At 36.3% G+C, this 12,799-nt stretch overlaps 1 protein-coding gene across 1 annotated transcript in view; it reads right to left on the bottom strand.

Moving 5' to 3' along the window:
- The window catches only part of LOC105823750 (dihydropyrimidine dehydrogenase [NADP(+)]-like), a 141,138-nt gene that overhangs the window by 122,126 nt on the left and 6,213 nt on the right, over nt 1–12,799 (bottom strand). The window contains exon 2 of the mRNA XM_012661011.1: nt 6,041–6,220. Within this exon, the coding sequence (XP_012516465.1) occupies nt 6,041–6,220 (180 nt within the window). The remainder of the gene's footprint in view (nt 1–6,040; nt 6,221–12,799) is intronic.

The raw sequence follows: 12,799 nt of genomic DNA, 5'->3' as shown, positions 1-12,799 counted from the left end.
TGAAGTGTCCGATTTCCTTAAGTACTAAGTTAGACAGTTGGTATCTCTGACATTTCACTTTGACACTTCTTATTTTATTTTTATTGTGAAGGTACATCCTCAGTCTTTCAAATGCATGGTTTGCTTATGATTATCTTTCAGTTTTTTTAGAGCAACTTCTGAGAAACCATGGATAGGTCAAAAATTTGAGTTATTTTGAAATATGAGTTCCTTCGTGGAACTAATGCAGTGCAGACAGCTGAAAATATCAACAATGTATTTGGGAAGGATGTGGCTAATGAATGCACAGTATGCTGATGGTTTGAGAAGTTCTGTTCTGGTGATTTTAATTATGAAAGTGAGCCACATAGGTGACCTGAGACCAAGGTGGATAATGATGAGCTGGAAACTGTAGAGGAAGGGAATCCATCTCAACCTATGGGTGAATTAGCAACAAGGTTTGATGTTACTATTCCAACAATATTAGACCATTTGAAACAAATTGGCAAGGTAAAGAAGCTGGATAGATGGGTTCCACATGAATTAAACGAGTGTCAGAAGAGAAATCATCTCGAAGCTTGCCTTTCTTTACTGTCATGACATAAAGGCTAACCATTTCTACACCGTATTGTTACCTGTGATGAAAATGGATTCTTTCTGACAATTGCAAGGATTCAGCACAATGGTTGGATAAAGATGAAGTGCAAAACACAGTCCAAAATTGAATATTCATCAAAAAAAGCTAATGATGTCTGTTTGGTGGTCCAGCACTGATATTATCCACTATAGCTTCATGAAATCTGGTCAGTCGGTTACAGCAGATGTCTACTGCAACCAATTGGATGAAATGATGAAGTTGCTTGCAATTAAGCAGCCCAGATTGAGCAATAGAGACAGGCCAATCCTCTTGCAAGCCAATGCTGGACCACATGTCACACAAACAACGCTGCTCAAACCACAGCAGCTGAACTTGGGCACTCTCAGTCATCTACCATATTCACCAGACCTTGCACCAACAAACTACCGCTTATTCCAGGCTTTGGACCATGTCTTGCTAGGAAAAATATTCAATTCTCAACAAGCTGTGGAAAGTGCCTTTCACGATTTCATCACCACTTGCTATCCAGGCTTCTTTGTTGCTGGTATAAGCAAGCTGCCATTAAGATGGCAAAACTGTGTCGATAGTTTAGGCACATATTTTGATTAATTGTACTCCTTCTTATTTGAGATATAATAAACTCAACTTTTGATTCAAAATTGGACATTTCACATTTAATGACCAATAATGAGCACAGATTATGTTCACTTATTAATATCACTTCTTTGTATTTCATCATGTTTTAATACCTACTGAAAGTATAGTAATTTGGCACATTTACTCTTTTCTTCTAAAATGACTGTTATTTCTGGAAGAGGCCTAGATGGAATTTTAATTATAAATTGGCTTTCTTATTCCCTCCCAAATAAGGACACCACAGAAAGTTTGTGCAATTTAATTCTATAAACATGTAACATTGTGCTAAGTGCTTGAAAACTCAAGTATAAATAAGAATGATCTTTCTTTCAAAATGTTCACAGTGAGCTGCAGTGATGGACAAGAAGATATGTAAGTAACAGATAATGTAATATTATACTTGCAATATTGGTTATATGAACAATAGGTTACAGGAAAACAGAAAGGAGTGATTCTGATTTGACTTTCCTGGAGAGAAAGAAATAGGGTCATAGATGGCTTCATAAAGTAATTGGTATTTATTAATAAGATAGATCTTAAAATAAAATAATGATCGATCAAAATATTCACTCAGCAACCCAGCTACCATGCTGTAGCTCCTACATGGCAGACATTGTGTTAGGCACTGATACACAGTGTGTGATCTAGGCCCTCAAGAAGCTTATAATCCAGGCATGTTTTGCCAAGCCAAGAAAGCACAGAGTTGCTCACCTGCCTACCTCACTCTTTCTATCCTTGTTTCTTTCCATCTCATTTTACTAAACTAGATTCATTCACAAAAAGGGACTTTAAGTTCAAAGGTTGTTTCTTTCCTTTTACACTGTTTTCATTTCTTATGTACCGAAAAAAGTAATGGCTTGATAAGTCAAGTGACTACTAATTCTTGATGTTACCACTGAGCTGTTTTCTTACAATGTTGATTTATTCATTCATTCATTCACTTACTCAACCAACATTTATTAAGCCCTTACTGTGTATCAGTACATGTCCAGAGAATTGGAATACACAAATGAATAAGAAAGTGAGCTTACTGTCTAGTAGAGGCAACAGATATGTAAAAATTCAAATGCTGTGTGATACTAGTTGCAACTGAGGTTCAAAAAGAGAAAGAAATTAATTCTAGTGTTGAGGTCAGGGAATGGCTCAAACAGAAAGTGATGCTTGAGAAGTGGAGGCCATTCCAGATGTAGGGCATGGCATGTGAGAATGCATGCAGACCCAAGTTGATCAATAATTTTGGCTTCTGCTGTTTTTCTTTCAAGACTCTTGCTTAGGTGTTCCGCTCTCATCCCTAGCACAAAACAGTGAAGACATTTCCTTCCATGCTTTTCCAATTGCAAAATTTGCTGTTCAAATAAATATTGGAGTGTCCAATTTCTTTCACATCTCTCAAACAAGTAATCTCAACATAATTCTTCTTTTCCAAACCTAAAAAATGACAAATACTAATATCTTATTTTCTAATATCACTAAAGTATATACTTTGACTCCAACTCTATGGAAGAATTTCTGGATAAAGTTATATTTGCAGTTATATTTTCATTTAGGTATTCTTCACAATCCCTTATTTAAAATTCCTGGAACCAGATGTATTGATTCAGAAGTGTTTTTTGGATCTTAGAAAAGTCAAATGGTACATATATCTTATTTTACCAAACACCCCCACCTCTGGGCCCAGCAAGGTATGGGGTAGTAACCTGGAATCAAACATATTAGTTTCTCTGTAGTAAACATTTAAATATTCTCTTAGAGGAATAAATAAAGATCATAAATAGCCTCACATCAGTTCAGGCCAGGTTTCCTGCCAAATGAGTTATGTGAAATGATTTGGTTTCAGCACTTTTTGGGTTTCAGAATTGTTAATGAGGGACTGTGGAACTGTATTGTGATAATTTTCATCGTACAGTTTTAGGAACAGGTTTACAGAGATTAAGTAACTTGCCCGAGTTGCCTGGCTAGTAAGTAATGAAGCATCATATAAACCTAGCAGTCTTACTCTCAACTCTGCTAGTGCTATACCACTTATACTGCTATCCTGTATTCAGGTTCCTCACTGGGTATTTTCAACCCTGGCCATTCAGAACCCAGCACGATGCTTCTCTGGCTTCCTCTCTTGCCTCTTTCTGATTCATTTCTCTTCTAGCTCACAATTATTTATTGCTAGCTTTCTCCCTCAAGGGAAGCCTGTGTTCTGCTCATTGCTAAACTTTTCAATCTCTGACTTTTCTTTTGCTATCTCTTTTTCATTCCTTTTGGCAATGCAGATCTTTGGATCTGTCCCTCAGAATTGTGATGTGAAAAAGCAGATTCCCGGAGCACCTCTGACCCACTGAATCAGGATCGATGGGATGCGACCTGGGAACCTACATTTCTCACAGGCATGCTGTGTGGTTTTTAAACACCAATAGTTTGAGATCAACAGCTCTGTGGTGTGACAAAGCTGATGATTGCTCTTCCCAGGGATTTGCTCTCCTCTTGCAGGCAGATTAAAATGACTTGAACCATAAGACTACAGACACCCAACTTCCTGTCCTTTGAAAATCACCTAAAGAAACATTGCTTAGAGAGTTAATCAATTAATAAGTGAGGTAAGCAGAAAGAGAATATATTAACTATTTTAGTTAATTGAGAGATAACATGGCTGACTTGGCCAAATCCTTGTTTCCATAGCCAAAGTTTCATTTTTTCTCCATCATCCAACACTGCACTGTAATTAGTTTCTTCTAAACATCTACTTTAATTTATTCTAGCCTGCCCTACTAGAGAAAGATAAAGTAGAGCACTAATTGTACTTTCCAAACAAATTTTTTCTGCCTAAAGAAACCAGGTACTTTTGGAGTGTCTTTCTAAAATAGGTCTACATCTCCCATTTTCTCTATTGTATGAAAACATTGTAAGGAGCAGCAGACTATTCTTTAGCTAACAAAAGCACAATATGAGTTGTTTTCAAAGACACACACATACACACACACACACACACACACCAGCAACACTAAGAAGGAACAATTAGGAAGCCGCCTGTACCCTGGATCCAGGGCACTTTGATTCACTACTAAAGATATTAATCTAAGGGGATATTCACCTATTGTTTTAGTCATGTCAGCCTTCACTGGAGAATCCAGGAGCACAAATCTATTACCAGACCATCTGCTTGTTCCTCAACTTAGTGTTGAGAAATAAATCACTAATATAATCACATAGGCAAAATCTTTTTTTCTTTTTTAAAAACAAGTGATAATGCTGAAATTACACTTATGTTTTTGCTAAAGGCTGGGCCTAACAAAATAAAGTCTGAATATAGATTCAAACTATTAGCAAATCAATTTTCACTTATGTCATTGACACAAGTGTCCCCATCAGTATTCGTCTTCTATTTGAATATAAGTTTTGAAATGAGTGTGAAAGTCCTATGTGGTTACTTACATTTCAGCTTACATGGCAGCCACCCAAATTTGAGACAATGGTTTTGTAGATGGTCATAAACTATCATGTCAGAAACAATTTCCTTGAGATAGTTACATTGAATGAGTGTAAAGTCATTTGTAAATTTTTTTTATTTATAAACAACTTTAGGATATTGATGGTCATTGATAAAGGCAAGAACACTCACTGTCTGAATACTGCAGACTCAGTTTATGATAATATGATTAGTTATACCAATAATGCCGCTTAGGCACTGTATTGCTAATTACAATATTATAAATATTAATGTCACAGCCTTTCTGTTTGATTGCCACTCACGGAGTCATTCATCATGATATTTTCCTGGAACCCACATTGTAAGATTTTATTTCTTTCCTCCTTTTCATTTTCATTACTGGACTTGCAATCATATACATTATTCTTAAAGAAGGCTTCATTTTTGGCTGCTAGGACAGGGACAGTGATATTTTCTACTAAAACTAGCCAAATACAAATCAGTTATATGATGTTTCTCTTATTATTTCTGAGTCCCTAACCCAGTCATCCAAGGCAGAATACCCAGGGTTTTTGTTTTCCATTCTTTTTCATGTGTCCTATTTCAAGTTAAGATTCATTTGAATTATTAAATGCTTCCCTAAAGAATCTTTTTATACTGCCTCTCTCTTTTTTTTTTAAAGTTAATTATTGATGTAGTGACAAGCTGAAAAGACTAAGAATTATAATTTTTTCCTCCCCTCATTCAGGGCTCAAGAAATGTCTTCTGACAATGGTTGTCTATTTAGAATAATACAAAGGAAAAATACAAAGGCGAAATGCTGAATGTTGTTTTAGAAAAGAGTTGCTAAAATCACTGTATTATACAAACTGTAAATGTAGTGTATATTTCTCGAAAAATAGCAGTTAGTGAGAAAGTTGGGACATAACCTTTTGAGCCCAGGTTTAACCACACAGCAGAAGCGGTTACAAAAGATACTGATTAGATTTTAATTTTAAAAACTTCATCATATTATTCAGGACTCTAGTGATTTGATTGTCTTGAAAATAGAACGGTAATGCTATAATTTCCAGAGCTTGTTAAAGAATAAAGAAATCTCCAGCCTCCCACTGGAAAGAATGCCAGTCATCACCACAGTAAGCAAGAATTTGGAGGCATTTTACACTGCAAACTTCAATCTTTTTCTTTCATGTGACCTTGTGTTACATTGGTTTCATAAAAAGGTAACTCACAGGCCCATCATATAGCTGTAATCAAGCCTCTTTCAGAATGATTCTACTGCAGAAATCACATCCAACAGGCACTGTGCTTCCTCTGTCAGTGAGAATGTGGGGAGGCAAACAAGATCTGAAATAGAAACTGACCGAGGCGGAGTTCTCAAGGATAACACAGTGGAGGTGGGCACGTACCTTTCCCACGAGTTCAGGAATACGTGGAACTGGTTTCCCTTTCTGGTGACTCACAGTAGCTGGACTCTGCCCGTCCCAATCCTGGAGTTCTTCAATGCTTTTCAGATAAAGCAGGGCTTTGAGGCCAGTGCAGTAGTCTTCAATCACAGTGAAATCCTGATTCTGAATAGCACTGCATACCTAGGAAAGATGAAGCAACCAACCAAATGTCAACTAAGAGCTACTTCTCCAAATGCATTCACTCTTCTTTGATTCAACAAATATTTGTTTTACATGCCAGGCACTGTTCAAGGCATGGACAGATCAATTTCTGCCTGGGGATGTGGGTAGTGGGGCGGGGGGACTGCAAAGGGACATGGAAACTTTCTGGAACAATGAAGATTATCACAAACTTGTTGATTTCACAGGTAAACACATATTTCAAAAATTACTAAGTTGTACATTGTAAATATGTACAGTTGCTCATATGTCAGATATACCTCAGTATAGCTGTTAAAAATGAAAACAAATAGGTTGAATTTTCAGAATTTTCAGAGTGCCAAATTTGGCACAATGTAAGATAAGACATTTTAACTCTCTCCTTTTCCCTCTACCGGGTGTGCTGCCGGCAGGTAGTGCTCACGTCTGGAGGTGGTGAAACCGAGGCTGGAGTGCCCTCATTCATTGAATTCAACCGCCATTTGCCTCTATCTTTCTCCTCATCTGCTATTGTTCTCTTTGTTGTTCACTCTGCTCCAGTCCCCCAGCTCTTTCTTCTTTTCTTCAAATTTGCCACATTCTTTCTTGAGGCCTTTTCACAAGACCTTCTCGCTGCCTAGAAGCCCTTCCCCCCTACACGTCCACCTACCAACCACTCCTCACTTTCACAGTGTCTGTCCCTTCTTCAGGGCAGCCTCCAGAAGCCCAAAAGATGTTACTAGGTTTCGGCCTTCTTTTACTCGAACATCTTTGACTTCTAATTATTGCATGATTACATGATCCCCAACTCAGTCCCCAATTAGCCTAAAACTTCAGGAGGGAAGAACCATATTTATCTTGGTTACTATATTATATCCCCAGTGACCAGCACAGGGTTTTGTCATTTATTCTGCTCTCAACAAATGCATGTTGAAAGAATGATAATTAAGAAGAGATTTTTGAATTTGGGTGACCATATGTCAGGAAAGAGACATAAAAAAATTCTGAAATTAAGGAATGTTGAATCAGAGAAATTAGGATCATTCCAATAAAAATATACTTAGGATTCTGTGACTATGGTTAGGATTTGAGTGGGAGCTTGAAGAATGTGGATTCAGATAACCACATCTAGGTTGACTATTTGACATCTAGGTTGATATACAAAGATATCTCTCCAATTCTGACACCACACGTAGACCACAGGGACTCATGAACAACTGCTAGTAAAACTTTTCCACCCAGATGGCTCAACATCACTTCAAATTCAAAATTTACAACATGGAATTCAACATCCCTTCTAATTTATATTTCAAATTCATCCAATGAAACAACCATCCAAACAAAACTAAGAAAAGTAAAACTCATTTTTCAATCTCATTTTCTCAGATATTAAATAACTAGTATATATCAGAGTATCTGGTGATGGCAGCCAATAAAGAAAAATCATGTAATACATGAATGAAAATGAAGGAAATTAAAATAAAAGAATAAATAAGATTCTATTTTAAAGACTCTTAAAGCCTTCTGGGTCTTTGATTAAATAAATTTTATTATAATCGTTGTGCCTAGCATACTATCTGATACCTAGTTGTTGCTAGGTTGGTTGAGAGAATTTATTGGAAACAAAGAGGTTCCAGAATGAGGAATGGGCTAGAGAAAGAGACTGGGCAGAAAAAATTTACCTCTAGGAGTTCTCAACAAGAAGTCCTAGTGATTCCATGATGTGTATATAAAAGAATGACAAGTGTGAAATTCTGGGAATGTTGGCACTTTAAAGGAAGGCTAAGGAAGAAGATCATGAAGGACACTAAGCGGAACAGGTTCAAGAGAGTTAAGTCAGGCGCTGCAGAAAGATCAGTGACATCAGAGCTGAAAAGTGACCACTGGACTTAGCAATCAGAAAGATACTAGCTTACGTTTACATTTAAAGGGAGAAGCTCAGCAACAGAAGCCAGTTTTAGGTTTTTGTTTGCTTGTTTGTTTTTTGTTTTTGTGGTGGGTTGAGGAATGTATGAGGGATAAAGAACTGAAGATAGGGAGAAAAGGTGGCTCTTCTAAGAAATTTGGCTTTTGTATGAGAGAGGAGAGCTAGGGGTATAGGTTACAAGGTTTTGTATTTTATTTTTAAAAGAATGAAAATAATTATGTTGTGGGGGATGTAGTCATTTTACATTTCAGAACAGGACAGAATGACTTCTGTGTATTAAATTTCTGTCAAAATTGGCCGAATGATGATGTGATGAGAATAAAATAATGCAACGTCTAAAAATGATGTGAGCTCTTCTTATGGGCCAGGCACTCTGTTAAGCACGTTTTAATATATTTTATCCTTTAGTCCTGAAAATTAAGAGGTAGGTTTAATTTTTAGCCCTATTTTACAAATGAGGAAAGTGAGTCTGAGGGAAGTTAAATGACTTGCTCCAGGCCACATGGTTAGAAAGTGGTGGCACCAGAATTCATGAGCACACAATCTAATGTGACCTAGATATAGACATCAACAGAGGAAAAACTGTTTTAATGTCATTACGATTATCTTTTTCTCCAACCATTCCATGAACCAAACACATATTTTTTAAAAATTTGATCAATTTGTCTTCAACCAAAATATAGCTATTGTTTTGAAAAATCCATAACTCTGCATAAAAATTGTCAATGTTTTTATTATAATTTACCTTCTTACTTGTACAGTATGAGTAAGAATAATAACAAACCAAAACCAAAAAGCAGAAACAAAAGCCCTTCATGTGCTATTTTGAGGTACCATGTGTTACCACAACAATGTAGGAAGGTACATGGAATAACTACTAAATAGGAACAAAATCATTTTCTGAGAAGCCCATTTACATTACGTAAAAAATCTGTTTCTCAAGAGGAACAATTTGAACATTCATTAGGCCTGTTATAACTTTCTTAGAGTTGATTTTTTTTCATAACAATTATAAAGAACATCATTATAATTTCCTCCACAGGTTTTGGGTTTTTTAAAACTATAAAAGTCAACTGATGCTTTACTTAATCCTCTTTGTTCACTCTGAGATCCTATTTTTTTGTAGTGTATGGGTATACTTTTATTATAGTCTTAAAATAGTTCACCACATGAACATTAGAAATCAGATTTTGAAAGTCGCATAATTGTCATGTACATTATGAGATGTTCATGACTATTGTAAATACCTGCTGCTAAAAGGAATCTAGAAATACTTTGCAAGGTACGAACAAGGTACGATTAAAGTTTAATCTCAGTCATCTCTGACTTTTCCAATGAGAGGACACAAAAGCTATTCATTCTCTTCATCCACAAACATGGCACAGTTTGTATATGATAGACTCAGGCAAGGGGGAGAGTGATCACAATGTAGACCTGGTATCTTTTAACTATGGAAGAACATAGTGGGGCCCAAAGCTAAGAAGACTCCCTCTTTCTACCCCTCCTAGGCTCTTTAACCTACAGCGTTAGTATTCCACATAATTGGGAGTTATACTGAGTGTGTGAAGGGGACACGAAACCTTAAGAGGGAAGAGAGGGGAGGGACTACAAGACAGCCAGTGAGCGTGGCCAGGATGGTGTGCAATGCTGGGAACCCTGCAGCCCACTAGGAGACACGGATGCTGGAGGGGACCACTTCAGATATACTTAATCATAAGGCAAATGTCACACTATTCATGTATCTTTCCAAAGTGAGTAGTTTAATTTCTACTTTCTGATAAGATTCCATCTGTTAATTTTCCCGATAGTGGGAACTTTGTACATTGATATTTTCTTTGAAATTTTTTAATATACATACAAACCATCTGGGGGATCTTTTTAAAATGCAGATTCTGATTCTGTGGGTTTAAAGTGGGAGTCTGGAGTGGAACTCTGCACTGGTGACAAGCTTCCAGGCGATGCGGATGCTGCTGGACTACACTTAGAATAGCAAAGTTTTAAGCACTAGTAGGGGTGAATCTCATCTTCACCCGAATTGCTGACTGCAAAGTAAATCTCTTCTAAACAAACAATTTCTTCTTAATTCTTTCTATTACATTATATTAACATTTTCATGGCCCTTTAAATGAAGAACTACTTATAATAAGAAGTCACATTTGAAAAAACAAGAATAATTTTCTGATTAAATAGTAATAAGATTAAAAATAAATTTTAGGAAATAGGTACACCACTGGGAACAGAGCTTTGTCCACAGATTTGATCTCAGAAAATGGAACTGCTCAGAAAGATGCCTTGTTGCCTACCCTTTACACTCAGTTGAGGGCTTTATCTCCATCTCAAAGGCAAATGATTCCTTTTAAAACTCCAAACATGTAGCTGCTATGCCTAAAAGGGTGTATTTTATATGACATCTCTTAATTGTTTGTTTAACAGCTCTGATTAGGACTCTTAATAGCTGTTAACATGTTTGCTTAGTATAATTTGTAAGATCTTTATGGTGAAGGCTGGTTTATCTTTCTTCACAGCAGGGCATCAGGTGCCATTATAAGGATCATTGCCACCATTAATTATTTCTATAAGTGTAAATATCCCTATAGTGAACTATTTTAAATAGAGGCCCCCAGATTCTCAGCAGGACCAGCCCTGTGCAGGAGCTCAGTATGTGGTGTGCCCTAAAGCTCCCATTGCACCAGTCTCCTCCGGGGGTCTGACACAGTGCCCTGAATTTTTACTGTAGGTGTAGGCGCACTTAATTGAAGCTTGTCTATGCGAAGTGACTGTACAAATACATGGGAGGTGAGAGACAGTTGTGGGGGCTATTCCTTTCTCATTATTTCTCATGAAACGAGATTAACCAGATTAATAGTAAATTACCTATTCATGGAGATTTACATCTTAAAACTCTCCTTTACATACATTATTTCTTTCAATACTCAGAATAAGCCTGACTTAAGCGGGAGAAAGGATAATATTCTTACTTTAAAAGTGAAAAAAAGCTTAGACTTGAAGTACTATTTCTTAAAGTCAAAATCTAGTAGTTTTTATGCCACATCAAGTTAAGAGGCTGAGCATGCACACAGGAGCTGGGCAGAATTGAGTTTAAACCACATCTTAGCTGTGTAATCATGAGCAACTTTCTTCACTTAAAAGTGGAGATTAAGTACTTAGCACGTAGGAAACTAAAGGCAACACACTTCAGTGCTTAAAAATAGTAGCTCGTATTTTAGTGGTACCAAAAATAAATTTCATAATATGAATAAATCATTAGGGCATGAATTAAGCAGGATATAATTTTTTAAATCTAATACTTTTTTGGTGTAAGCCTTCAAAAGAAGGTCATGGACATTATTTTTATTTCCATTAGGTAACGATTCTAAAAAAAAAAAAAAAAAAAGGCTTTAGTCTTCTTGTTGGAAAACTCATGTCTGAGACCCAGTTCTGTCATTCAGCAGCTGTGTGAACTAGGGCTAGTCATTTAGCATCCTGAGTCCTCTCTCTCTCCTCCCAATCTGAAGAAAGTAGATGATGACAATAATATCTTGTCGTGAATATTAAATTATATCATGAAGGTGGAAGTGCTGTGGAAATTGTAAAACTTGGAAAGAATGTTACTAAACTTCATTAGTATTATCCGGTAATCTAGATTTTAAAGTGCCTAGCAGAAATCAAAATGGAAAGTTTTGCCTGTATAAAAAAAAAAAAATTCCTCTGAAAAGATAATTTGCCAGGAAGTTATCAAATAAAACTGAAATTAGATTAAAAATACTAATTCCAGGTAAATAATTTGGCAAAGAAGAGCTCTACAAAAGCAGAACATCCCGGGACTGGCAGGTTTTTGTGTAATAGAGCAGCACATTTTTCAAATGACATTTTAAAATGTAGCAAAGTTTTAAAATAGAGATCAGATGAACCCATGACCATAATTAGCCTTTTAAATTTATTAACACTTAGGTGGACAAGCTATACTACAGGTCTTAGAAATATGTACCTCACAAAGTCATGGAAATTAAACAATCTATTGTTGACTAACTCCTGGGTCAAGGAGGAAATACAGAGGGAAATCAAGAACTTCTTCGAACTAAATGATAACGGAGAAACAAGCTATCAAAACCTACGGGATACAGCAAAAGCATTTCTGAGAGGAAAACTAATAGCAATAAATGCTCATATCCAAGAAACAGAAAGATCAGAAACTGACAACCTAATAAATAGAATCAAGGACTTGGAAAAGGAAGAGCTAACCAATCCCAATCCAAATAGAAGACAAGAAATAACTAAGATCAAAGCACAATTAAACGAAATTGAGAACAAGAGAACTGTACGCAAGATCAACAAAACCAAAAGCTGGTTTTTTGAAAAGATAAACAAAATTAACACCCCACTGGCTAGATTAACTAAAATCCAAAGGGAAAGGTCTCTAATAAACTCAATCAAAAATGAAAAAGGAGAGATCACAACAGATGCCTCGGAAATACAAAACATTATTTTTGATTACTACAAAAACCTATATGCCCAAAAACTATATAACGAGGAGGAAATGAACAAATTCCTGGAAACATACAACCTCCCTAAGTTCACCCAAGAGGTAACAGAATGTCTGAATAGACCAATTTCAAGCTCAGAAATTGGAGCAGGAATCAAAAACCTCCCAAAAC

Source organism: Propithecus coquereli, unplaced genomic scaffold (genome assembly GCF_000956105.1).
Source record: "Propithecus coquereli isolate 6110/MARCELLA unplaced genomic scaffold, Pcoq_1.0 Scaffold7, whole genome shotgun sequence".
NCBI classification, from domain to species: Eukaryota; Metazoa; Chordata; class Mammalia; order Primates; family Indriidae; genus Propithecus; species Propithecus coquereli.
This window is presented reverse-complemented; position numbering and strand designations above follow the sequence as displayed.